Source organism: Protopterus annectens, chromosome 10.part0 (genome assembly GCF_019279795.1).
Source record: "Protopterus annectens isolate FY-2018-M chromosome 10.part0, PAN1.0, whole genome shotgun sequence".
Lineage (NCBI taxonomy): Eukaryota > Metazoa > Chordata > Ceratodontiformes > Protopteridae > Protopterus > Protopterus annectens.
In genome coordinates this window covers 376085274-376112460 of record NC_056744.1, presented here as the reverse complement: position 1 = coordinate 376112460, position 27187 = coordinate 376085274, and the positions used below count along the sequence as shown (strand labels likewise).

Here is a 27187-nt window from a genome sequence, read left to right as displayed (position 1 = left end):
AAACACTGTCGGTACAAAAAATTGGAAAAATCTGTCCAAAGAAAATCATGTAGAAGACTGATGCTGTTAAGCAAAAACATTAAAAGATATGCAAGTAAACGTTCTTAAAGCAGCATAGTATAGCTTACTGATTACAGTTAATGCCTACTAACTCCAGAGTTCAACACTAAACATGGTCCACATTCTCCCAGCTTTGTGAGGATACTGCAGTTTCCTTTAAAAGCATGGCCAGACTGTGTACTCTAAAATACTACATACATACATGCATGTATATGTATATGTGTATATATATATATATATATATATATATATATATATATATATATATATATATATATATATATATATATACACACACACACATATACATACACACACACACACACATTAATACACACACATTCACATAAACATATATGTGTGTCATTCATGTGGTCGACCTGCCAGGTGGTTGAAATAAGCAAAGACAAATATGCAGGTACCTCCAATTGCTGGCCTTTACCAAGACTGTGGTACAGCTGGGATTGGGAATTTGCCCTTTCCACACTGTAGTGCAATGTTTAAGTGAGTGTATATCAGCGAGTGTGGGATGTGCAAGGGGGCTTGAACTCCACACAGATAAAAACTGAATTCTGCTGCTTGACTTTCAATTAATTCTTTTTTGATTATTGCATAGTCTAACACTAATGATTTTGACCTCCTACCATGCTTGCATATACGTGTGTGAGTATAATGAAATGCACCAAAATGCTCAGATATGCATACGTGTAAAAACTGACCTGCACCAAAGATACAAAGAACTTGACTTCTGACAGATTGTTGTTGTTTGTCTTTCGGCTATTTCCCGGTAAGGGGTCGCCACAGCGGAACTCCAGTCCGCTAATGATTGGCAGTAAATTTTTTTATGAAACGCCGAGGTGCCAGCTCGACGCCCAACCTTCAACAAAGGCACGCCCATTTACACATGCATGTCTTTCGAACGCTACAGGCTTATTCCTCATTTTGCATAGGCCTACCCTTCTAACAGGGGATCAGTTACTTAACTATACAGATATGTAAAGCGCACTGTACCCTATCCAAATTGTTCCACTCCCTAATGAAGGGTATGGCGGTATTGTTCCATAAGGAGGAGCAAAGTGAAGAGAAGAAGCTCTGCACGTATGAAGGTCGATATGGATACGTGATATAAAGAAGGTAAAAATAAAACCGGCCTAGACCCAATTGTGAAACTAAACATGGTCAAGATTAATTCTGTAACCTAAGCGGGACCTTTGTTCACGTGAAAATGGGAATAAAACTGCATCTCCTGATATGTAGTTTATCTGCATTCATGAATTAAGATGGATTTCTACACTAAACAAGTCAGACAGAAAAAGAAACAGCAAATGCCACTATGAAATGAAGCTGTAAAACACACAAACCACATGTGCTAAGGGGCTGGCCACTTACTCCTGACTCCCGGGAGGTTCTTACATTTCAAGAGATCTCTTACTTGTCAAATCATGTGTATGTGGGGGGAGGAGGACTCTAGAAAGTGCCTACTTTGCTCATTTCATAACTTAATCTAATCTACAGTGACTGATTTAAACCACATAGCTTAATTTACTAGGTTGACTCCATTAAAGAGCCAGATAGACTGCAATGGTGTCACATTAAAATGATTTATAACTGTCAAATCAACTCCAGTCTTTCTGTGCAGTTCTTGAAGACTGTGTGCCCTTATGACTATGTTAAATGCAACTTTAAATGGAAGGCGAAAGTCACTTTTGCATTCAGAACTCTACAGATTGAGAAGTCCGGTTCCTTAACTCTTAACATTTTTTTTTTTTTTGTTTACATGTCTAAGTTGAAAAAACACCCTGAGCTACAAAAGAAACTACCAAAAACCCTGGTCTTTTCCAGTGCTGTCAATTTTGGAATAAGAACAGAACTTTAAAGAGGCACCGAAAGACACCGCTACCTTATTTTATCTCCTGATTCAAAACACTTACTATTTCTACGGGTGAAATGTTGTTTCACATAGTGTTTGACTGCTTTTAACTTTTTCCACCACATTTAGTGAATAACACTAAATAATACAAGTTTTATATAACTTAATGGATAATAACAAGTGACGGACTGAAACGACTTTTGAAGGCTTGAAAAATACATCCACAGTACCCGAAGTGTGGCTCTCTCTCCAACACCAAACTAAAGTTCACGATACCCTACAAACAGGCAACTTTTTATTTTTAAAGACTGGGGTATTCAGCAACATTTCATGTTAATCAAGATTTAACTTCTAGCTGTGAAATATCATATCTGTTTTATCCCCACTTTTCATGGAACAGTGAATCTTAACGGACTCTGCAGTTAGGCCACTAAATTTTCCATTACAGTTAATCCCAGAGTCACCCTGATTCCCACCTCACAGTTACAAACCAGAGTCTGTAATAAGAATGAAACATATTTATTAACCACATAAATGCACTAAAATCACACATACACATGCACGCACACACACACACACACACACACACACACACACACACACACACACACACACACACACACACACACGTTTCTTTTCAGAGTTCACTAGTACTATGTGGTCACGTGACTTGTTCAGACTTACAAAGTGGGAAAATGGAGACTGAGGGAAGCAAACCCACGACTAAAGAAGTTAATTAACAGCTCACAAGCCTTAAATCCTCAGCATTAAACTGCCAGCTCAGTAAATACAACTGGAGTATCTGTGTTGCTCTGGTAATTTACACAAAAGTAGACAGCACAAGAACAGCATAAAGCCATCACATCAAAAAAATCCCTCTGCTTACATGTCTGCTATAAATGCGTGTGTGTTTTCATCAGACATGTCACTCTACAGTTGGATGACCTTACATTAAACAAAGTAAAACCATCAAGTCACACCCAGACCATCCAGAGTAAATTAGATGTGACCTGAAATTTCAGTTAGAGCCATAATGACGTAAAGGGGTGATTGCTAACGATGCTCTTTGTGTCATGGGGTGCTTACCACCATCTAACTAAAGCAGGTAAAAAAAAAAAAAAAAAACCTTCAGAAAAGCAAAGTAAAACAAAATGAAAATCAATGCACTACACTGGGTAACTCGTGGTTAATGCTGCTCTCTTCTCTAGGGTGCAGGGTTCGATCCTGCTCTCCAGATACTTCTTGATTGTATGTTTTCTCTGTATCCATAAGGGTCTTCTCTCGACAGAAGACTCTCCTCTTGCCTCTCAAAGACTACTTCTTAACAAGACTGCTTCCTAGGTTTGTAATGTGGAGCTACTTTCTTGCTGGGTCTCCCATGAAGCAGGACATTGGGTTTGGTGTGGGATTAACCCAGTTAACAAAATCATTTTGTTTTATTGCATGCTGTAAACCTCGAAAAGGAATTTTTTTTTTTTTTTTACATTGCACCAACCATGGACGGAAGGTTACAGAATACTGACATTGATATGATTAGATCCCAATAATAGACTGCATGGAAATTCACATTAAAGCTTCTCACCAGGTGGATACGATTCTGAGCTTTTACATAAGAAAGCTATCTCTCTCTTCTACATATCTTCCTATAGTTATACATTTGTTGACATTAGTCAAGCTGCTGCCTTTTTGTCATTTAGTAGAAAACACAAGTCGTCATTTCCCTGTCAAACCCCACTACCCACAATAAGGACCTAAACCCGCTAGTTTCATATCTTACGACAACACCACCAAGTAGTATAAAAACAGGATATAGGGTTACCACTCATCCCTCTTTGTGGAGTACAGTCCTTATTTGGCCTGTTGTGTCCTTCAAAAAAAAAAAATGCAGTGCAGCATAAAGGGGGAGGGGTGCTTGACTCCCGCATGTGTCGCCCTTTGGATTAGAGTTTAAACAGAGGCCCCCATCTGCCTGAGTTGGTGGCAGCTCAGATGGATGTAAAAGATCTGACAGCACCTATTGAAAAGAGAAGGGGAAGTTTCCTGATGCCCTGGCCAATGAGCTTTGGGCAAGCCATGGGTATGTTTTGTCCTGCAAAATCTCACGTTTCTAAAAAAAAAAAAAAAAAGTCTCACTTTGAGCATTTGAAAAAGTGGTAACCCTAGGGTGGAATTAATGTAATTTATGGGGAAAAAAAACTTTTGAGATGAATCAAACATCTGTTTTCCAGCTGCTGAACACAGCAGTAGTAGGTTACTGAAATTAATGACTTTACTAGTCCTGCAGAATGCCAAGCCCACACCGTGCTACCTTATTGGCTTTGCATGCTGTCAGTTTTATCTGTGTGGGAGGGTTCCACTTACACAAGATAATATGAGGTACACAGTGCAGATTTAAATAATGTTCCCACTACTGAAGAAAAGATGCACAAGTTGCTTGCAGTTTGGAATCAAAATATGACTGAATGCCACTTTTTATTGCACCCACTAGGGATTAAGTACATTCTGCTGTAGAAAGAAAAACTCTGACAGACACTGTTTTGGTAAACATGTAAACATTTTCACTGTTTAAAAATTAGGCACCTAACAAATCATCCCCCACCTATCTTTTCTGATAGTCACTTTACACTTTTTCATGCTCACAGCTGTACTTAAGCAATACAAATGTACAAAGCACAATAAATATGCATACCAATCTTATTTGTTAACCAGGTAGGCCCACTGGACACACAAGTCCCTTTTCAAGGATGACCTGAGTGCAATGTCTAGTTAAGTGACTTGCTGAAGTTCACACAGGGAGAAAACGACAGCTGCGAGAATCAAACCCTCCACCACATGAACTACAGCTTGCAATATTAACCTCTGAGCCAATTGCCAGACTATGCTATTTACTTTAGTTGAATTCTCCCTTGTACATTACTTAACTGCATAATGTCTACTATAACATGCTAGCTTGTTACTGCGTAGTTGTACTGCAAAGGCTCCACTGAAAATGGGGCCTCAATGTTGGGCATTCCCAGCTAAAAAGTTCAAACAAATGAAATAAATAAATAAGTAAATACAAACAACAAAGGAAACGTGGCAGTGAACTTACGTGTTTAACAGTAACTCGAGCACATCCTTGGTTGAGGCAAAAGCTCTGTAAGTAGCAAGAAAGATGCTTATGTAAGTGAAGTCATTATCTCCAAAAGCTGTCAGCAAGTTTTCCACTAGCTTCTCCAAAGTTCCAGCTTTGATGGTCCTAATTTTACACGTCTCATACTGACTAACAGTGTGCTCTGGTGGTAAACCATCTCCATCAACCTGCAAACAGAGCACAGAACAAGTTTAGTTATCATCTGTACCTGAGAACTAAATGACGCTATTTATTAATACGCAATAAAATGCACAGATGGAGAGACCACAGTGCATGTCTCAAATATACCCAGACTTTGTGCATAAGGCTTCACATACAGCTATGTTAAAAAAAACGAATGCTTAGCTACTTTCAATATAGACGATTATGACCAGGTTCCTAAGCATAACACAAAGGTGTTACAAATGGAGGTCAAAACATTCATGTACATTTTTTTCATCCATCTTCTTTTCTTTGAACATAACCAAGTGCTCCCCTCCCCCTTCCACTGCAGGGTCTACTAGCCTCTCCTACAGCCCACACACTATCACCATTCCAAGACTGAGCCAGCATGGAACCACTGCAGGGTGTACCAGCCCCCATACTACCTCCGTTCTAAGACCGTGCCAGCATAGAACCACTGCAGGGCATACCACCCTCCCCTGTAGCCCTCATACTATCTCTGTTCTATGAGTGAGCCAGCATGGAACCTATGGATGTCCTGTGGATTGTACTGTTGACTTCTTCCAATGGAGGATTTTTTCATTTACGTCCTACCCCTTGCTTTAACCCCTCACATTTGTCTGTTATATCCAAGGGCTATTTCCTTCTATGGAACATGCCAACCCACAGGGAATGCTACATGAATTCCCCGCCATCCCTCCCTACCAGCACTGCAGATGTCTATGCCATAAATCAACCCCGGTTCACCTGGGCTGCAGTTAAGACTATTCCTCTATGCCATGAAATTGGCTACATCATTCTTTGCAGTACACTGAGCTTTTACAGACAAAAAAAAAAAGTGTAGTAGCATTACATGACTTACAGTTGTTAAAGATTTAGTCCTGTCATACTCATACAAGTCCTTTTATTACTCTAATGTACTATCAGACACAAAAAAATAAAAGAAAGTGTACTAGTGTGGAGGGTTTTATAGTTTGAAAGCTGTAGCTTGTTTAGTGCTTACTCCTAGACAGTGGTCATAAAATGCAAGTTTGTTGTTCTATCAGCTTTCAAAACTGTAATAAACCACGTTAACAGACACAAAAACAGAATTCCACAGCCAAAATATGCTAATCAAATCTCCAGCACAGGTAACGTGGATAGAATAAGAAAACTGACAGGTTTATTTTGTAAAGGAACAGCAAACTTATACAAAAGGGTAAGCAAATTTCACTTGGGAGAATTTTAATTATTATGTACTTTAGGTCAGATGAAGCAGAATCTACACTGACAGAAAACTACACACACACACCTACAGAAAAAGTCCTCTGCATTGGCACTGAAAGGATAACCTTAGCTCTCACTTGGGGCTCAAACCCAGTACCTCTGACACTGTATCAGTGCTGCTGAACCAACAAACAGCCCCTGGATATACAAGTGGTGATCCTTCAGACGTCTCTCCAGCTAGGAATTCCCAACATGGCGATTAAGTTCTAATTACAAACACACACACACACACACATATATATATATATATATATATATATATATATATATCTAGGGTCTATATTAGATGACCGAACGTTCCAATATTCGAATCATAGATGGTCGACATCATATGATCGAACGTCGGAAAGGTCAAAGGTGAAAGTCAACGACTTTTCATGTGCAGAATGGGAAAATTTCCCTTTCTGCACTGAAGTGCGTTCTTGGAGTTGGTATATTTAAGTAGGGAGGGTGTGGGGGAGCAGGGGTGCTTGCCCCCCTGCTCAGAGCGTTAATGTAAGTTTTCTTTTTTTGTTTTTTTATTATATAGTCGATGTTTCCAACTTCCCTCATATGAGTTCGCTCATGTGAGGTTCAAAGTTTTGAAACTTCGACTATATAATCAGACCTATATATATATATATATATATATATATATATATATATATATATATATATATATATATATATATATATATATATATATATATATATATATATATATATATATATATATATATATATATATATATATGTGTATGTGTGTATATATATATATATATATAATATAGACCCCATATATATATATATATATATATATATATATATGTGTATATGTGTATATATATATATATATATATATATATATATATATATATATATATACATATACACACACACACACACACACACACACACACACACACACACACACACACACACACACACACACACACACACACACACACACACACACACACACACACACGTTTGTTTGTGTCTTTCGGCTTTTTCCCAGTTAGGGGTCGCCACAGCAGAACTCCGGTCCGCTAATGATTGGCAGTAGATTTTTATGTAGCGAGTTGCCAGCTCTGACGCATAACCTTCAACGAAGGTACGCCCATTCACACGTCTCCACACAGAAGATGGTCTAGCTGAGAATCAGTACCGAGTTGCCAGCTCTGACGCACAACCTTCAACGAAAGTACACCCATTCACGCATGTCTCCACACAGAAGATGCTCTAGCTGAGAATCGAACCGAACAGCGTCTTACTGCGAGGTGACAACGCTACCGCAGCACCACCACCGCAGTTTGTATATATATATATATATATATATATATATATATATATATATATGAAACAAATACAAAACCTTCTGCTTAGGCATTGTTTGAATTATAGATGGTACAAACTTTTTTCTTTGAGGCGATTCCTGCCATCTGAGCAGGATGCCAAGCAACTTCAGCAAAGCAGACGACAACAGGTCCTTTAGAAGGGGCTGGCTTGTCATTTCTTGCCCAAACTACATGCAGATTTTAGTTTAAATGTTTGAACTTGAAGCAAATTGTCAGTCACTCAGGAGGTCAATATTTCTGTACAACTGTCAGAGAGACAAACCCTGGCAAGTGACCGTTCCTTACTGAAATTTAAACAATGTGTTTAGAATTCTACAACACTAACACCTTGGTGCACAGACACACAGAAGTGCACAAGTGTGCATATTTGTAAATATTATGTGCACTGTTCCCAGTCTCTCAACACTCGTATGAGGTTGTGTGACCAGGCATCTGAGGTGTATGTACTGGGATTACAAGGTTTCATATTAGAAGCTTCTGTACTGGGATTACAAGGTTTCATATTAGAAGCTACTGCCTTTAAGATCAACACAGTTTTTCAGGGGAGCCAAAAAATATAAACTCTAACACAAGGGTACTGCAGAAATTAAACATTTACAGATGTAGAGATTACAGATTAATTTTAGATAATAAGGTGACAGCAGTTAAAATTGCCAATTTCTCAAAGAGAAACAAGGTAAGCAGAACTATTGTTTTTTAGTTTCACAGGCTTAAATTATTAAGATAGTACTAAGAGTTTGCATAGTGCAGGTAATGTTTGCATTATGTTTTGAATAAATTATAAATATATGTAGAACTTTAATGTATTTATCATTTGTTGACCACACTGGGTGAAAGTCCTTTTTTCAGTAGGGGCCTAGGGAAAACAATTTCTAAAACACAGTACATAGTCAAAACTCCATCAAAATTTACAGGTATAGTACATAAACAAAGTTGTAATACAGTCATACCTCTCAATTCTCCAGATTTTTGCCTCACATTTTTGGTCAGTTCCTCATAAAACACGTGATTTTCTGGCAAATCACTTAGGATTGAAGTCACTAAATAATGACATACATTTGAGTTTTAGACTTTGCGTCCTTCAGAAAATGATTGCTAACACACATGCTGTTATTCTAACAACTTTGCACATTTTTAAGAGTGGTATTTAAAATCAGCCTGGTTTTTGGATCTTTGTCCCTTAATTATTTCAGGCATTGTCCAGACTTCTTGTGGTAAGATGTTGAGAGGTATGAAAACAGTAGTTAAAGAAATAACTCCATCTGTACTTAAATACAGTACACATTTAGAGTGAAGGTATAAAGCAGTTAACTGCACCTACATTTTATACACAGTGTGCCAAGTATAAAAATAAAATAGCATAGTGACAACGATAACAAGTACAGTAGTTAATATAACTTTGAAAATGAGCTAACATTCGTGGGTAGAAGGACAATGAGTTAAAGACAAGGTGAGAGAGAGGGTGGAGTAAGCTATCACCTCAGCCAGGAGTGTCTTGGAATTACAAAGATCACAAAACAGCCGACCCACTCATCTGTAGGCCACTGTTCGGCCTTTGTAGTACGTTAATTACCTTTCATTTTTTTCACACGAAGATAACTGATGAAAGATTTGAGTTCACTGAAGTGCTGTCTCCTACCTGAACAAGGGGCTGCTAAATGACATGTCACTTATAACAGCAGTGATGGTTACTCAAACCTAAATGTACTGCTCAACATAAAACTTTAATTCAAACAAAATGTATTCAAAAAGAATGTATTTTAGTGTAGTACAGGCGACACTCAGACATGTACATGTGTGCACGTGTGTGTAAGTATATACACACACACACACACATACACATACATATACATATATATATATATATATATATATATATATATCTATACATACACACACACAGACACACACACACACACACACACACAAATAGATACACACACTGACACACTCATGCACATACATACATATATATGCATCTCCACACAAACACACACATGCACACACACACCTATCTATCTATATCTATATATATATATATATATATATATATATATATATATACACACATACACACGTATACATTACATATATATATATATATATATATATATATATATATATATATAATACACACACACACACACACACACACACACACACACACACACACACACACACACACACACACACACACACACACACACATTCACGCACACCTACTTCTATATCCCGAAAGCTGACATTACTGAAGACAGGAAAACTGAGACCAAAAGTATGCAAAAACAATATACAGAACGTATGCAATATCAACTCCTAAAACAGAACCCTACCACCCTATGCCACAAAACACAAACCAAAACATACAAAATAAACTGCTGACATCTCTATGCTTAAGCAGGGGGGAAGTGCCCCTGCACCCCCCACACCCCCTGCAAATTTAATATACTAACTCCGAGATCACACCACAGTGGTGGAAAGGTAACTTTCCCAATCCCCACTGTGCAGCGATCTCAGTAACACACATCTAAAAACCTGGATCCTGCCAACACAAACATCCACCACTACTCAGTTATACCGGCATCGCAAATATCAAGATCTAGGCATGCAACATCAGAGGGGTCTACTTCCATGAGAACAAGAAATCTGATTAAGGCGAGAGAAAAAAATATAAGAAATGGAAGCGAGGTCGAACTACAACTTTTAAAACTGAAATAAACAAGCTGGACAAACACACTAAGCATAGTGCGAGACAAGATCAAGAAAACTTATATAAAGATATTGAGCATAATAGGAAACCTTTTTACAGATACATAAGATGTGGAAGGAGTAAAGACGCACAAATTGATAAACTGTGTGCAGATTCTAAAATTTATTCTCAGACAAAACAGATTATAGATATATTTACTAAATCTTATGCAAAACAGTCTGGGTCCCCAAAAGGGTGATAAGTTGTCTTAGTGACATCCAGGTAACCCCAGATACCGGAATCAAATTGGACTACATTGAAAAAGAACTGAACACACTGAATCCAAACAAAGTGCAAGGAGGAGATGGAATTAACAATGACCTGAGAACACTTCAGCAAGAACTTACAGTACCTTTATATCTATTATTCACTAGGTCATATAAATATGGGGAGATTCCTCAAGATTGGAGACATGCGCTTATTAAACCTGTCTTCAAGGGATTGGGGGGGTAGGACAAAGCCAGAGTCATACAGTCCCTTAAGTTTACTTTCATGTTGTGGAAAAATAATGGAGAAGGTAATATTGGATAAATTATTGTCAGAACTGGATAGGTTGGGACTTGAAACCATGTATCAGCATGCATATGTTGAAAATAGATCTATTACTACCTGTAACATGATGTTCTATAACAATATAATAACAGCTATGAATGAAAAAATGTGCTGTGATGTAATTTATATAGATTTAACTTCAGCATTTGACAGGGTCATACACTAAACACTGATCAGTAAATTAGTACAACTAGGTATTGATGTACACTTGATAAGATGGATAGCTGCATGGCTTACAAATAGAACATGGCAGGTATCATACAGCAACTGGACAGGTGAAATCCTTGGTTACAGTCAGGGTGTCCCCAAAGGACTCTGTCCTAGGCCCTTACTTGTTTAGACTGCACCTTTCAGACCTAACTTTCATATCTGAGGTGTTCTACAGTCTATTTGCAGACAACCTGAAATTGGGTAAACTGATTACATGTGTTGCAGATAAGGCATGTCTGCAAAACAACTTGACTAAATTGACCATTTAGGCACAGGAGAATAATATGTTGATAAATACATCAAAAACTAAGCATATGAGATTTGGGAGACAAACTGAAAGGTGAACATTTAATACAGCACACACTGATTGAAAATGTAGACTTGTTTAAGGGACCTGGGTATATGGGTAGATTCAGCTATGAGTTTTTCTAACATCAACCAATTGGTTAATGATAATTACAGAACTATAGGGTGTATAAAAAGATTTATAAAGTCTAGGAAATGAAAAATAATGAAGTCACTGTTTGTTATTTACATGAGACCCAAACTTGAGTATGGAATAACAATATGGAAACCCTATAAGAAAACAAGCATGAGTAACCTGGAAAGAATACAACGGAAATATACCAAGACCATCCAAGGATGTGAAAATTTAAGCTATTATGAAAGACTAAAATATCTGAACTTGTACAGTGTCTCTTACAGATTTCTAAGAGGAGATTTTCTTCAAGTACATAGGGCATTTAGAGATAACTACCTCTGGGACTGTTTGGGGTTATCAAAAAGCACTAGAGAATCATCAGATAACCTATGTAGAATATTCTATAGGAATGAGAAGTGTACTGATTGGTTCTGTGAGAGAGCAGCTGATGCATGGAACAGACTACCAAATTACATTAAAGCAAATACTAGTTTAGATATTTTTAAGAGCAGCCTGGACACTTACTATGGGAACAAGTGTTTTTGGTACATTGGCAAGCCAGAAGGGCATTAATGCCCACGCTTGAAATATTTGTATGTATGTACATAACATTCACACAACTTACTGAAAAACACACATCCCTCACTCAACAATAAAATCTTTATTTGACAACTTAAAAAAAAAAAAAAAAAAAAACTCAGAAATAACCTTCAACAGTACACCTAACTTCTGCCATGTACATTACCTAAAATGCACCACTTCTTAAAGGAACACCGCACCACTAAATCACAAAACAGTACCTACCCTCACAAATTCGGTACTCTCTGACTTGAAATTCTGCACTTTCAGGATTTTCAGTATTCGATCATCTGGTCTTCGGTAATGTCAGCTTTCAGGATATAGAAGATGACCCATATATATATATATATATATTTATATCTATATATATATCTATATATATCTATATATATCGATAGATATGTGTGTGTGTATATACATATACATTATGTATGTATGCATACACACGCACAAATTACATAATGCAGCCCATTTATGTTTAGTCTGGTGTGTGTGTGTGTGTGTGTGTATACACACACACACACATATAAATATAAATATATATATATATATATATATATATATATATATATATATATATATACATATACATACCATACATACACACACATATATACATTTATATACAGGAGCGCACGCGTGCATCAAACTGACCTTTGCAGTTTTCTCTGTAAAACTCCACTGCATTTTAACTCGCCTCATGGCTCAGTGAAGAAAATTTTCAATTATATATCAGGCGTTTGAAAATCTATCGATCCTGTAGATTCACTAAAGGTAGTCCAATATAAAACAAACTTAGGAAAGAAGAGAAACAATAGGATGTACAACCACAGAACTCTCTATCCACGAGCATTTTATTAAAAGATGTTCTGAAAAATAAAACCAACTAAAAATTTTCACAAAACTTAAAACTGAGTATTTCAAAGAAAGCCTAGATAAGCGCTTTCAGCATACAGCCTTCATCATAGCCTTCCTGTATCGTCATTTCCTTAATTTCAATATTCATTGATCCAATCTCATTCCAGTTCAGAGCCAACACCCACAGACTTCTCAACCAATCAAATTCATCTAAGTAGTCACTGCACTTTTAAAACAAGTTTCACTGGAATGACCCCACAGAGTCCAGGAGGATGATCTGGCTGTGCATTATCATAGCATATAATGGGTAATAAAGGTCATACCTTTAAATTTATGGCATTGGAAATTATTTTGGAAGATCAAAGAGGTGGCGATATACAAAACAGGACAGAGACTGCTGAAATACAATGGATAGCTTATACACAGGCAGATCATCCTCCTGGACAGCAGCGACCAAGTGTTGTAAATAAATTTTTAGTTGGTTTTATTTTTCAGAACATCTTTTAATAAAATGCTCGTGGATTGAGAGATCCATGGTGGAACGTCCTATTGTTTCTCTTCTTTCCTATATGCCAGGCATTTGGGCAACAATATGAATCAATTTTTTTTTTTTTTGTTCCATGTACTTACTCTGAAAGTTGAAAAAGAGTCTAACAAAGGGGAAAGGAAAGTGGGTATGTAGCTGACAGAACATACAATGTATCAGGCGTACATCTTACGGCTGCCAAAGATTTTTTCAAATACTTCAGTTCATTTCGATACACTTCCTAGCGAGAAAATATTTTTAGAATTTATTTCATTTGTCTCGCCTAAAGCAGAAAAGTACAGTTTTGTACCTACCATAAATGTAGATGTTCGAAGATCCACATTGCTGCAGTCATAACCTGTGGGTAGTCCGCTGTCCTCGGTCGGCCAGAATACCAAAGTGTTAGGCTGGCGTCAGTCATGGTCGCTCAGATCTGACGTCAGTACGCCGTGGTACTAAAGCGCATGACCGATGCCATATCCCCAGTCTTTCTTGCCCCAGATGTCAGAAGGCCTTAAAAAGAAAGGCCATAGCCAAAAATGGAAAAACACCCAATCACCCATGTAGAAACAATATTTACACCACAAACCACACAACCACCCCAAACTACAGAGGGGAAGGAGGGAGGGTAAATTGGACTGCAGCAATGTGGATCTTCGAACATCTACATTTATGGTAGGTACAAAACTGTACTATGTTCTTCATCTCACATTGCTGCAGTCATAACCTGTGGGTAGAATCCCAAAGCAAAGGTAAAGGGAGGTTGGCAAAATCATAAAGCATTGGGAGCTGCTAACATGCCCTGTAAAACTGCAGTGGCAAACCCAGCCCTAGATTTGGAATAAAGAGGAAGATGGTAATGTTTAGAAAAAGTGTGCACTGAACTCCAAGTAGCTGCCTCCAAAATATCTTTAGTAGCTACTCCCTTAAAAAGCAGTAGAAGTGGCAGTCGCCCTAGTGGAATGAGGTCTGATTCCAGCGGAACCTCCTTACCATGATGAGAATAACAAAAAGCAATACAATGGCCAATCCACTTAGAAATAGTTTGTTTTGAAACAGGTTTCCCCTGAGAATCCAAAGCAAAAGAAATAAACAACTGCTGAGACTGTCTGAACCCTTTGGTTCTGCTCAAATAATAACGTAACTGCCTGTGAATATCCAAAGAGTGCAAAATCTTTTCCCCTTTATTTTGGGGATCAGCATAAAATGTAGGCAAATGAATAGATTGGTTTAATGCCACATTAGAAACAACCTTAGGCATAAAAGTAGGGTTAGTACGCAGGGAGACCCTATCCTTATGAAATATCAAGAAGGGTTCAACTGCCATTAGAGCCTGTAATTCAGATACCCTTCTAGCAGACGTAATGGCCAACAAAAAAGCAGTCTTCCAAGACAAAACTTCAACTCCGTAGTAGCTGCAGGTTCAAAAGGAGGTAAAGTGAGCTTTTCCAACACAAAATTGAGATCCCAGGAAGGAGTAGGAGCTCTACGTGGGGGTCTTATGTTTTTTGCCACTCTAAGAAATTGCTTAAACAAAGGGTGAGAGAATAAAGGTGGGTCACAGTCATAGTGTGCAGAAATGGCTGCAGCATGAACTTTTACCGAGGAGAAAGACAAACCCTTGTCTAATAATTCTGTAAGATACTGAAGTGAAACACTCAAATTAGGCACAGAGACATCAAAGCTCTTTGTTTTGCTCCAAAGAAAAATCTCCTCCATTTATCAGCATAAACTTTCCTGGTACTAGGCCGCCTGGCCTCCAAAATGACATTCAAAACTTGTTGAGGAAGCTGCCCCCAGGGTCTAAAACAGAATATACCAAGCTGTCAGATGCAGGGACTGAATCCTGACATTGCGAAATGATTGCTTGCCTGGGACAAAAGGTGTGGAACTGATGGTAAAGGCCAAGGAGGCTCCTGCTAAACTCCTCAGCAGAGGGTACCAGTGCTGACGTGGCCAATCTGGAGCTATTAGAATCATGCAAGGCTTGTCCTGTCTGACCTTCAAGAGCACCTTGGGAAGAAGAGGCAGAGGAGGAAAGGCATAGACGTGAAGGTTGTTCCAACTGAATGATAGAGCATCCACTTTCCAAGCTTTTGGGTGAAACAGCTTTGTGCAAAACTTTGGCAGTTGGAAATTTAGTGGAGAAGCGAACAGATCTATGTCTGGAGTTCCCCAAGCCACCGTCAACTGTTGAAATACATGAGGATCCAATTTCCACTCGTGGGGATCCACCATCTGTCTGCTCAAAACATCTGCTAAGGAGTTCTGTGCTCCCGGCAGAAACCTTGCCTGAAGAGTGATGTGCAAACTGAGAGCAGTCTCCCACAAAATCATAGCTTGTCTGCAAAGAGGGTACGAATGGGTTCCCCCTTGCTTGTTGATGTACCACATGACTGTTGTGTTGTCTGTTTGAATCAACACCTGTCCTGGTTGAAGTAGATCCTTGAAGGCCATCAGGGCAAATTGGACTGCTAACATCTCCTTCATGTTGATATGCCAATGTTGTAGTCTGGGAGGCCACGTGTCCTGAACCCATTTCCCATTGAAGTGTGCTCCCCAAGCCATGTCCGAGGCATCTGTCGTTAAGATCTGACTCGCCTCTGGTCGGGTCACAGAGACTCCCTTGTTTAGGTGACATTCCCGAGCCCACCACAAGAATTCCCTTTGGATGCAAGCTATTATCTGAATGACAGTGTCCAAATCGTGGCAGTGTTGAGTCCATACGCTTTTGAGATACCATTGTAGCTTCCTCATATGCAGTTTGGCATTGGGAAGCACCAGAATACAAGATGCCATGAACCCCAAGGCCTGAAGGACTGTCCTTGCAGTCAGCCTGGACCGTAGAGATAATTGTTGGAAGTAAAGGGCAAGATTTCTTTGTTTGTCCGGGGTCAAAAACGCCATCTGAGAGGCTGTGTTCAGTCTCACACCCAGAAAGCACATGTCCTGAGAGGGTACTAGACTGGACTTTGTTTCGTTCACAGAATACCCTAGGCACCTTAACACTGTCATAACATACTGAAGATGGTGAAGTAACTCGACTTTGTCTTGAGCAAGAATCAGGCAATCGTCCAAATAAGGATAAATTTGAATTCCCCTTAGTCTTAAGAAGGCTATCACCGAGCCAGGACTTTTGTGAACACCCTGGGCGCAGTAGATAAGCCAAAGGGCAATGCAGAGAACTGATAATGAAAAGTGCCAGCCCAAAAACGCAAGAACCTCCTGCAGCTGGGCCTGATAGGAATGTGAAGATAAGCCTCTTTGAGATCCAGAGTTACCATCCAGTGATCTTTGCCTAGCAGAGGCAAAAGCTGTTGCAAAGTTAACATCTTGAATTTGGGAATGTCCAGGTATGTGTTGAGAATAGATAAGTCCAGAATTGGCCTCCAAGTGTTTCCTTTCTTTCGTACCAAAAACAGGCGTGAATAAAATCCTAGGCCCACTTCTGACGGAGGGACCCCCTGGATAGCCCCCATTTTAAAAGCAAAGAAATCTGTTTGTGAGCCTCCAACCTTTGCTGAGGAGGAACGTCTGGCATGCCTTTGAAAGGAGGCAAGGTGTGGAAATAAAACTTGTAGCCTTGGTCTATAATGTCCAACACCCATTTGTCCTGGGTGACTAAAAGCCAATTTTGCCTGAAAAGTGCCAACTTTCCTCCCAGAGGAGCTGCCAGACAGGAGGGATCTGGCAGCTGAAGATACAGGTCATTGGGTCTGTTTACGAAAAGGCTGACCCCTGCCCTCACCTGAAGATTGTGCAGGGGAACTCCACGTCCTAGGCCTGAAAGAACCCTGAGCATGAGCCCTGCCCCTACCACGTCTAGATCTGCCCCTAGACTGTAAATCAGAAGAAGGATAAGCCCATCCCTTAGTAGGCCAATTTCTGCTAAACTTAGGGGGCTGCACCTGTAAAAAATCCTTAACTGTCTGCATAGACTTAGCTTTGTCTTCCATTTTTTTCAAAACTGACTCCACAGGAGAGCCAAACAGAACTTCAGATTGAAGGGGAGCATCCAAAATTTGAGCTTTTACATGCTCTGACAAGTTCTGATCCTTAAGCCAGGCGTGCCTACGAATAACTGATCCAGTGGCAGCCACCCTGGAAGAAGCCTGAAGAGCATCAAAACCACACTGCAAAGAATGCTTACCCACCTGATCAGAGGCATGAACTAAATCCTGCAATTCCTTACACTCTATGCCCTCTGCCAAAGCATCTACCTTAGATTTTAACTGACTTAGGAGAAAATTCTGGTACTTCAGCATATGAAACTGGCAATTCAAAGCCCTCATTGCTAGAGTGGAAGAGGTATACACTTTTTTACCCCACCTATCCAAAGCTCTAGAATCTTTATCCATAGGAACTGGATTCTTTACAACAGAAGCCCTGACACCCTTAGGTCCCTGGCTAATAGTTTTCGGATCAGCTCTTGGGCTCTTATACAAATATTTATGAGCCTCTGGCACTCTGTAATACCTGTCTGGCTTGACCGGGGCAGGAGGCAAAGAATCAGGATTAAGGGAAGCTTCAGAGAAAACATCCTGAACAACATCCAAAACAGAGGGTATACCCAAGGGCCTATGCTGTGGTAAAAACAAAAATTCCCTAAGTCTCTTTCGAGAATCTGAGAAATCCTGACCTTCCCACTTAAAATGCTCCCTCATGGAATGCAGGGTTTCAGAAAAAGAAAAATCCTCTGGAGGGGAAGCAGAAGGACTAGAATCCTCTGCATCTGAATCAGAATAAGGAGGAAAATCCTGAATGTCTTCAGCTGAAGACTCCGAGTAATCTGAGGAATGCTCCAATCCTTCCACCTCTGGCTCCACCCTAGGCCTCTTATCTGGAGGGGGCATAGAACCCCTGATTAAGAAAATCAAATCCTCTGCCATTTTCAGCATATGTTTTTTAGGCACAGAACCTGCAGAACTAGGGCTGACGCCAGAGGAAGACAAACCAGGCCTGACCTTGGAAGGTGCCTTAGAGACAGAAGTAGAAGGCCTAACCACCTTATGCAAAGAAGGGACTACAGAGACCTGAGAGGCCCCCTCAGCCTGACCCGACTCCTGAGAGGCCACATCCTGCAAAATTAAAGGCTCCCCCTGAGACTCAGCTGAAACCTCGGCTGGATCCACAGATTCCACCGTAGTTTCTAAAGAACCGGCGTCCGTAACGGACGACTCATCCTGCTTGGACTTTAACGATTTTTCCTTACGCTTCTTAGCGGTAGCGGGCGTTGGAGGGTTCGACGGCATATTGTAGTTACACCGCCATCAAGACAAGCCTAGCACAATCTAACCTGCTTAATGGTGCGCTTATTAAACCTAGCACAAAAGCGACAACCGACTACGTCGTGCTCAGGCCCCAAGCAAGGAATACAGAGAGAGTGGTAATCCCTATGAGGTATCTGTTTCCCACAAGAAATACAATTATTCACTTTTTCTGACATCCGGATTTAACTGAGGCAAGAAAAGACAAAAATATTCCTCAACGGGGTACTTAGCCCAACTTGGTCTTCGGTCTGAAACTCAGAATACGAAAATTTCAGGACGCCGAACGGCACTTGCAAACGCTGCTTCTGCTTCGGACCATGCGGCAAGAAAGACTGGGGATATGGCGTCGGTCATGCGCTTTAGTACCACGGCATACTGACGTCAGATCTGAGCGACCATGACCGACGCCAGCCTAACACTTTGGTATTCGGGCCGACCGAGGACAGCGGACTACCCACAGGTTATGACTGCAGCAATGTGAGATGAAGAACATCAGACATTATGACAACATTATATTAAAAATCAAAGACGCCACTGGCTGTATCTCTCTTTTAATGCAATGCAATTTGACTAATGCAGCTGTTTTGTAAAGTACATTCCCATGAGACATACTTTGTGGAAGCACTCTTCCTTGTACGCTATGAAAATCCAGTCAAGAAAACAAACTACACAGATTAAAGTCATTGCATCACAGAACGAAACATAAGGATAATGAGAGCCGTTAAGATGAGAAAAGATGTCAGATGTACAATAACAGGAAGCATGTACACCAGAGGGCAGACAATGTCTGTCTGGGTCACACAACTCAGGAGGATCTGTTCTTTGGGGTCTTACAAATCTAAGCACATCTGCAGCTTCCTCATCTATCTATGCTGAGATGAAAGGAAAATATATCCTTCCCTACCAGTGTATTACTAAACTGCTACAAAACTCAGCCTACGGAAAATAAAGGACCATGCCAAAAATATCCAGTGTAATTTCACTCATTATTGTCAGTGGGTTGAGAGAAAAACACAAATGAAGTAAATTCCTAAGGTATAAGCATATGTGAAATGAACCCTCAAAAAAAAAAAGTTAAAAAAAAATTAAATCTGCATCTGGTAGCTCAAAAACAAAATACACCAACCCATATGAACACATGGGACCAGATTCATTAACGCCTACACTAAGTGTACACAATATGTATTCAAGAACATCCCTACCACATTTTTTGTGCTTTCTAATCACTCAAAGACAACACTAAGTGTACATGTAAGTCTATACTTTGTGGAAATCTTTATGAATCTCTGTCAATATTTAAAGCTATAAGAAAATCATGAAAATTAAAATTAGGAGGAAAAAGGTGCGAGTTATGCCTGTGTTGTCTGTACACTTATTGTAGGATGCTTTTCTCTTTGCATCATTAAAGGCACAGTTTGTTTTTCAAAATGTCTCCATTTCTATGTATCGGTGGATCATAAACAGAGGCTTACTCACCTCTTTCTGAAATGTATTTTCACCTACTAGATTGGCAGCCAGCCAGCTAACTAATCACCCAAAGTGTTCAATCAATGCTTTACAATCTTCACCTGCAGTAAGTCTACTCGTTTGTCCATCTTAAACCTGCAACTTGTCTTGTACTTTACCACAGTAGAAAGATCAAGCCTTGCTTAGCATAGTGATGTCTGCCACCAGAACCTCTTAAGGTGTTCATGGTCCCGTAAGTAGTTATCCTAGTTTTGGAACTCGCTCCAAACGAATATCATTCTTTCAGCTTCCTTTGCTCACAAACCTTAATTTTTCCCATAACTCTCAGTGTGTCAGCAGTAGTGCCATTTAATGTGATAAAAAATAGTTTTTAATGCATTGGGCAGTATCTACCCTTTTTCCTATATATTTAACAGGTGAGTAGGGGTGTAAGACAGAACAGCCTGTAACTTCTAAAACTACTGTTTCACCCAGATGCTAAACACAAGAGATGGGTTCATTCATACAGTCTTCCAAACTATTCAAATATACTAAAGTTCCTGATACCTGCCATTTCTTGCTGAACTTGCCACAGTCTTGGACCTTGTGCTCAGAAAATGACCTGCTCTCTGCTACTGGCAAGTAAATTACCTTTCTACAAATCTCTAATGGCTAACAGATCCTGAACCACAAAGCTGCCTGCAAAAAGGCTTAATTGCACTGTTACATTCCAATGGTCAGAAAGGTCTCATCATGAGAGAAGTAACAAAAGCAGTCTAAACACTTAAATGACCTGAAAGTATTTTTTAAGACCTGTACAGGATACTACTTTAAGCAAAATAATACCGTCGATTATAGTAAATGTTATTTACTCCTTAAAACAACAGACATCTTTTTCTAAACTATCTCTTTTCTGTCAGCAATCTGCTGTTTATGAAATCAGTTATTACTTACGTGAACTTTCGCCTCTGTCTGTAACTCATCACCAGTATGGCCCCTCTGGGTAGATTTCCAAACATCTGGAATTGCAGTACGGCACATTTTGCAAATCAACTGACACTGGAAACCCTCAGCTGAGCCTGTTTTTCTGTTTAATTCCATCAAAGATTGGGAGAAATCAAGCAGTACTACCTTTTGTTTGTTTTTTTGCGAGAACCATACATAACGTGACAAAAGATTTGAAGTGCCTGTACCCATCCACCCTAATGCAGCAACAAAGCAAATGTGACAGACGACGACTCCTGCCTTCCTTAACAATAATGCCTTGGGTGTCCAGGAAATTATGAAGGGATGTGGGCTGCTCGAGCTATACGAGGAGGCAAGAACTACATACTGAAACACTTATGAAGGAGAACCTTCCTGCTAGTGAAACCAAAAAAGGAATAAAAAGAAAAGTCTTTATGAAAATGTTTAAAAGACAAGACTGAGCAATTAACAATGAAAGTATTAACATTAAGTGGAGTGCTGGGAAGACATTGAGCCTTATTTATCTGTTATCATACAAAGAACTTGCAACAAACCCTCCCCCAAACCCCCCACACTTTACATATCTGAAAAGTAGGTCCTCAAAGCCCTGTCCAAGGCAAAGAGCATGGCCTCTATGGGACCAGATGACATCCCAGACTGTCTTTTAAATAGACTAAAACATGAACTAGCATCACCACTAAGTACTCTTTTCAATCATAGGCTAACCACGTGCTTTGTTCCTGCGGAATGGAGAACAGCTACAATTACTCCCCTCCACAAAGGTTGCCTAGCAGCAGACCCGGGGAATTACAGACCCATAAGCCTGACCAGCATCACCTATAAGATCATGGCACATATCATTTTGGACCATATAAAGAGATAGTTGACCTCCAAACCCTGGATCCTACCCAATTCTGCTTTGTGAAGGGCAGATCCTGCCTGTTAAATCTAGTGGATTTCTTTGAAACTTTTCAAACAATCCCACATTCAGGCATTACAGATAAACTTAGCAAACTGAATGTAAATCCCTTCATTGTAAAATGGGTTGCCAACTGGCTCACAAACTGGACACACACTACCAAAATGGGTGACTCCACATCAACCAGCAGACCTGTTACCAATGGGGTGCCCCACAGGGGTCGGTGCTGAGCCCTCTTCTGTTTAGTATATACTTCTCAGAAGTTCAGGTCAGAACTAAAGGGCTGTGGCTGACCATTTTGCAGATAAACTGCGAATTAGGTGCACTCACTGAATCCCCAAATGATGTCCATATACTCCAGGATGGTCTCACAAAATGATTGGTGTATTAGTCATGGTCTCAAACCGAATGCAAAGAAATGCATCATCATTCCCTTTTGGCATAAACAATGTCCCTTCACACTATCAAATCAATAACAATACCCTAGGTACCCATGAAGTGTTAAGGGACCTGGGATCACAGGCTGACCATGACCTTAACTTCAACCACCACATACCTAGCACTGTAAAGAAAGCTTTCCACATAGTTCCCTTGATTAGTAAAGGCATCGCCTTGAGAGCAAAAGAAGTTATAACCCCCCCCCCCATAATCGGCACTTATTCGGCCCACAATTGAGTATAACATCCCATTTGGTATGTACCATACTAAGCACCTACAACAATTAGAGAGACCTTAGAGGTTTTTAACAAAGAAGGTCAAGGGTCTCCAGCATGTGCCTTATACGGATGGATTAAAATCCCTGTCACTATACTCCGTATTGTATAAACTTCTTAAGGGAGACTTACGCCTGGCCTACAGAGCAACCCAAGACCCACAACTAATGAACTTACTGCATATCTGTAACTCAAATGGGTCTAGGGTTACCTGTTTCAGGGACTTAAATATGGCCTGTGACTTAAATAGGACATGGTGGAGGGACAGATTTATCTCCCAGGGACTGCCACGTCATTGGAACAGGCCACCAATTTATGTGCGAGAGAGCACCTCTATGACACTGCTCAAGAGGAAACTGTATGAGTGGATGGGGCATGGTTAATTCTTAATAGGAATAGTGCTCACAACCCTCCTGGACATAGGCAGTCATCACTAAATGCAATCTTGGGTATTGACTAGTATCTCTACGGTATTACATTGGGTTGAAATGGCTAGGCTTAAAATGACCTCTGGGTCAATAGCCTAGTAATCTCCTATGATCCTATAAGATGAAGTGCTGAGGTACACAGGTCACATGACACTGAAGAAACCAATCAGAGTGGAGCAGCACTCTATAAGGAGGAGAGCATTAAATGTGAGCCTTTGGAGGGGTAACAGACAGAGCAGGTGGCAGAATCTAGGTTAAATGTCCTGAAAATTAAGGTGATGGGAGACCTGGTAGAGAAATACAGGTCATTCCCACACACACTAATAGAAGAGGAGCCCAGGGCATGTGCACAGAAAGGTCATCATCATGGATACCAAACAATGAACAGCAGAAGCAAAAGTGGGTGTGATTAAGAGGAAGAAGTGATGAAGGAACTGGTTATGGAAGAATTAAAGTGTGACACAGTTGTGTAGGCCATGGTGACAGAAAATGCAGAGGAAATAGTGCTGAGAAATGAATCTCCAATGTGAAGAGTGAGAAGTTAGAGCAGAAGGTTGGGGAGCAAGAGCTACAGATGATTATTTGGCACCTAAAAAGTGAGGTAGGCGGGGAGGGACTGTCCTTCCAGTTAATTATTACAAGGTGATGGGATGAGGTTGTAAGGAAGATGAAGAAAGTACTTAGTGAGCATCACCAGGGGAAAAAGGGTAACCATGGTCACTTAGGACAAGTCCTGTGTAATGCTGTTTAAAGGATACTAGTAGGAGGACTGGGAGAGGTGTTGGGGGATTAACAAAGAAAGTCCAAAAAAGGTTTCTAAAAGTGCAACCAATGTGGATCGCCAGAGGTTGGTATCAGACTACATGGCCTAGGTGGAAAGAGGGGGTACACATTGGCTGAGAAGTGGTAAAGTGTAACATTATGAAAGTGGCTGATGTGAACGAGTAGAGGTTAATGTACAAAGTAGTGGTAGAAATTAATTTGGGGATGGAGACAAAACAGAGCAGATGCACTATATGAAAACGGTGCTGCAGCCAGCATTTGACACTGTGAGAGTCAAAGGAGACAAGGTTCATAGATGATTATTAGGCTAATGATTCCAGGGGGGCCTTTAGGTAGGTTACGTAGTAGAGTGACATAAGGATGTCCAGTACGGACATAAGTTCATTGGAGATGGAGGATTTGTGCGACAGAGTGGATTGGGAGTTACAGGGGAGAGGTAGGAGGAATTTTAATCTGTTTGCTGATGACTGTAAGGCTCTATTGGAAAAGCTGAGAGACTAATGTTTAGGTAGACTGGCAATAAAAGAGGAGAGAGTAAAAGGGGGTACACACACTACCAGTGTCCTTAAGACAGGAGATCACCGATGGGGTTTTCCAAATTTTCTGGATAGGGTTAAAAAGTTAGAATGAACAGGGACCATAAAATGGTAAAGAAAAATGGAAGGCATTTGGTGGAAGGTCTTAACCCAATTGGATATACAGAAACAGAAAGTGATTAACAGAGAAAGTAGCTATAGGAGGTTGGCCAAATGTTTTATTTGGTGTCAGGAAGCAACTGAACAGGAATGTAGATGAAGAGTTTCTGTATTTATTTCTACTGGCATCTGAAAATGAATTCTTCAAACAGCAACTAATAAAAGTCTTTGAAGCTGCATATGTACGTCCCATAAGTGGTTCAGTATAAGTGAGAAGCAGGTCTTGCCATTAGGAGTTTTTACACATTTGTTAAAATTTGAGTTTCTGTTCTTACCAGCTGTGACTTTCTTGGGAATGCTTCCAGCTGTGAAATGTGAAGAAGGAACAGAATGTCTACGTGTGACTTTGTGGAGGAGAGAAGTAAATATCGATAAAGACTGCGAGTGAGAGCTGTGGGATGCCAGACTTCCGAAAGCGTGCTGCAACAAGGAACACGATGTCAGTAGAGAGAGAGAAAAGGGCAGAAGAATCTGGAGAAGTTGGGTTGGGAAAAGTGTGGAGGGAGAATGGAAATTCAGGTTATACTCTGGGCGTTACAGATGAAGAGTTGAGGAGAATGAGAGAGTTCAGAGACAGCTGGAGAGACAACAGATGTACAATACTGTAAGGAAAGCAGCGGCAAGCAGGGAGTTGCACCTTGATGGGTGGAAGCAAAAGAGTGTAGGGGGGTCTGGAGATAAGTTCTGAGCCAGGTGAAACTAGTTCAGAATATGCAAGAAAACAGTGAGCTGGAAAAGGAGACATAAAGGGTATGTAGGGGGTTGTAGGGCAAGTACATAAAGTGTGGGTAAGAACAGTGAGGAAGAGTGAACTTGGGTGTTTGTGGCTCAGAAACAGAAGGTAAGAGGAACGTATTTCTGATTATTTGTAAATGAGGATCGCTTGTCTGTGACGAATAAAGGCCTGTTGTTCTGGAACACTACCTGGGTTTCATGATTTTTGGAAATTATTGTGACCGAGCTCATCAACGAAGTTTTAAGACAACTAGTATCTCTGTTTTTTTATTTTTTCCTCAACACTCATGGCAGATAGACAGATTCCTGTGCTTGTTCATTTTTTTAGGAATGTACATGGTATCAAACATTTACCGAGGTGACATACGGAGTGAGGAAAGGAAACAGAGAAATTATAAGCAAATTGTATATTGAACTATCATGCCTGTAATTATAGGCACATCATGTGTGCAGTCATCAGTTCATGATGTCATTCTTTGTACACTACAGCAGAAAATACATAAAAAAACAATTCCAAATACATTTTGATATTTTGGTTCCTAGCCGTTCGGGTCAGCATTTTAATATAGTCTACTCAGCTAAAATATCTACTTTGTGTTGTTTTATCCCCCATCTGGTCTGCCTACTATAGAGATCTGATGACAGTATGCATCATAAATTGAATATTTAATCACTATAAACCAAGTAAAGCAGGTCCAGTGCCAAAAATCCCACCTCATAATGCAACACTACCCAGCAAAACTTCCAAGGAATCCAAAAAAACAGTGTAAAAATAGGCAAACAGTTACGCTTCCAGGGGAACAACAGCAAAAAAAAAAAAAAAAACAAAAACAAAGAAAACAGCAGCAAATAAGAGGGGATGAGTGTGGTACGAATAGAACAGCATATGCCATAAATCAAGTTCCACAGGAACTTCACTGAACTTAGAAAATTCAGTGCCAACAATACAAAACTAGAATCAAACCTCAGTCATTAAAAAACAAGCTCGCTGGACTCCATATACACTTCATGGAAAAATAGGTTTGCCATTATTTCTAAGGGACAAATCATTCATGGTAAAGAGTTCACAGGTGCACCACTGAGACTGTGTGAGTACAGGTAGGTGGGTGGGGGAGGGGTTGGGTGCAAACTTCTCATTAAAACTAAACTTAACTGAATTTTTTCCAAAACACACACATGCAAAAGAAATATCACAAGCTGAAAAAAATCAATTCTAACATGTAATATACAACAATCTAATTTGCAATGTCTAAACTTTTTTCTTCACTGTGCCTAACTGATGTTTTTGAAACATTAATGACTAGCTTCATTGACTTTTGGCTTTTCCCGGTTAGGGGTTGCCACAGCGGAACTCTGGTACACTCATGATTGGCAGTGGATTTTATGGTGCCAAGTTGCCAGCCCGATATCCAACCTTCAAAGAAGGCACGCCCATTCATGCTCACACCTACCTGCATGTCTTTAACGTCACTCGACCACGGGGAGGACATGCAGACTCCACATAGAAGG

The 27187-nt window shown here is 40.0% G+C and overlaps 1 protein-coding gene across 1 annotated transcript in view; it reads right to left on the bottom strand.

The window, feature by feature from the left end:
• The window catches only part of RGL1 (ral guanine nucleotide dissociation stimulator like 1), a gene marked incomplete in the record, with an annotated part of 287380 nt that overhangs the window by 114236 nt on the left and 145957 nt on the right, over nt 1-27187 (bottom strand). The window contains 1 exon segment of the mRNA XM_044085296.1: nt 5022-5230. Coding sequence (XP_043941231.1) covers nt 5022-5230 — 209 coding nt within the window.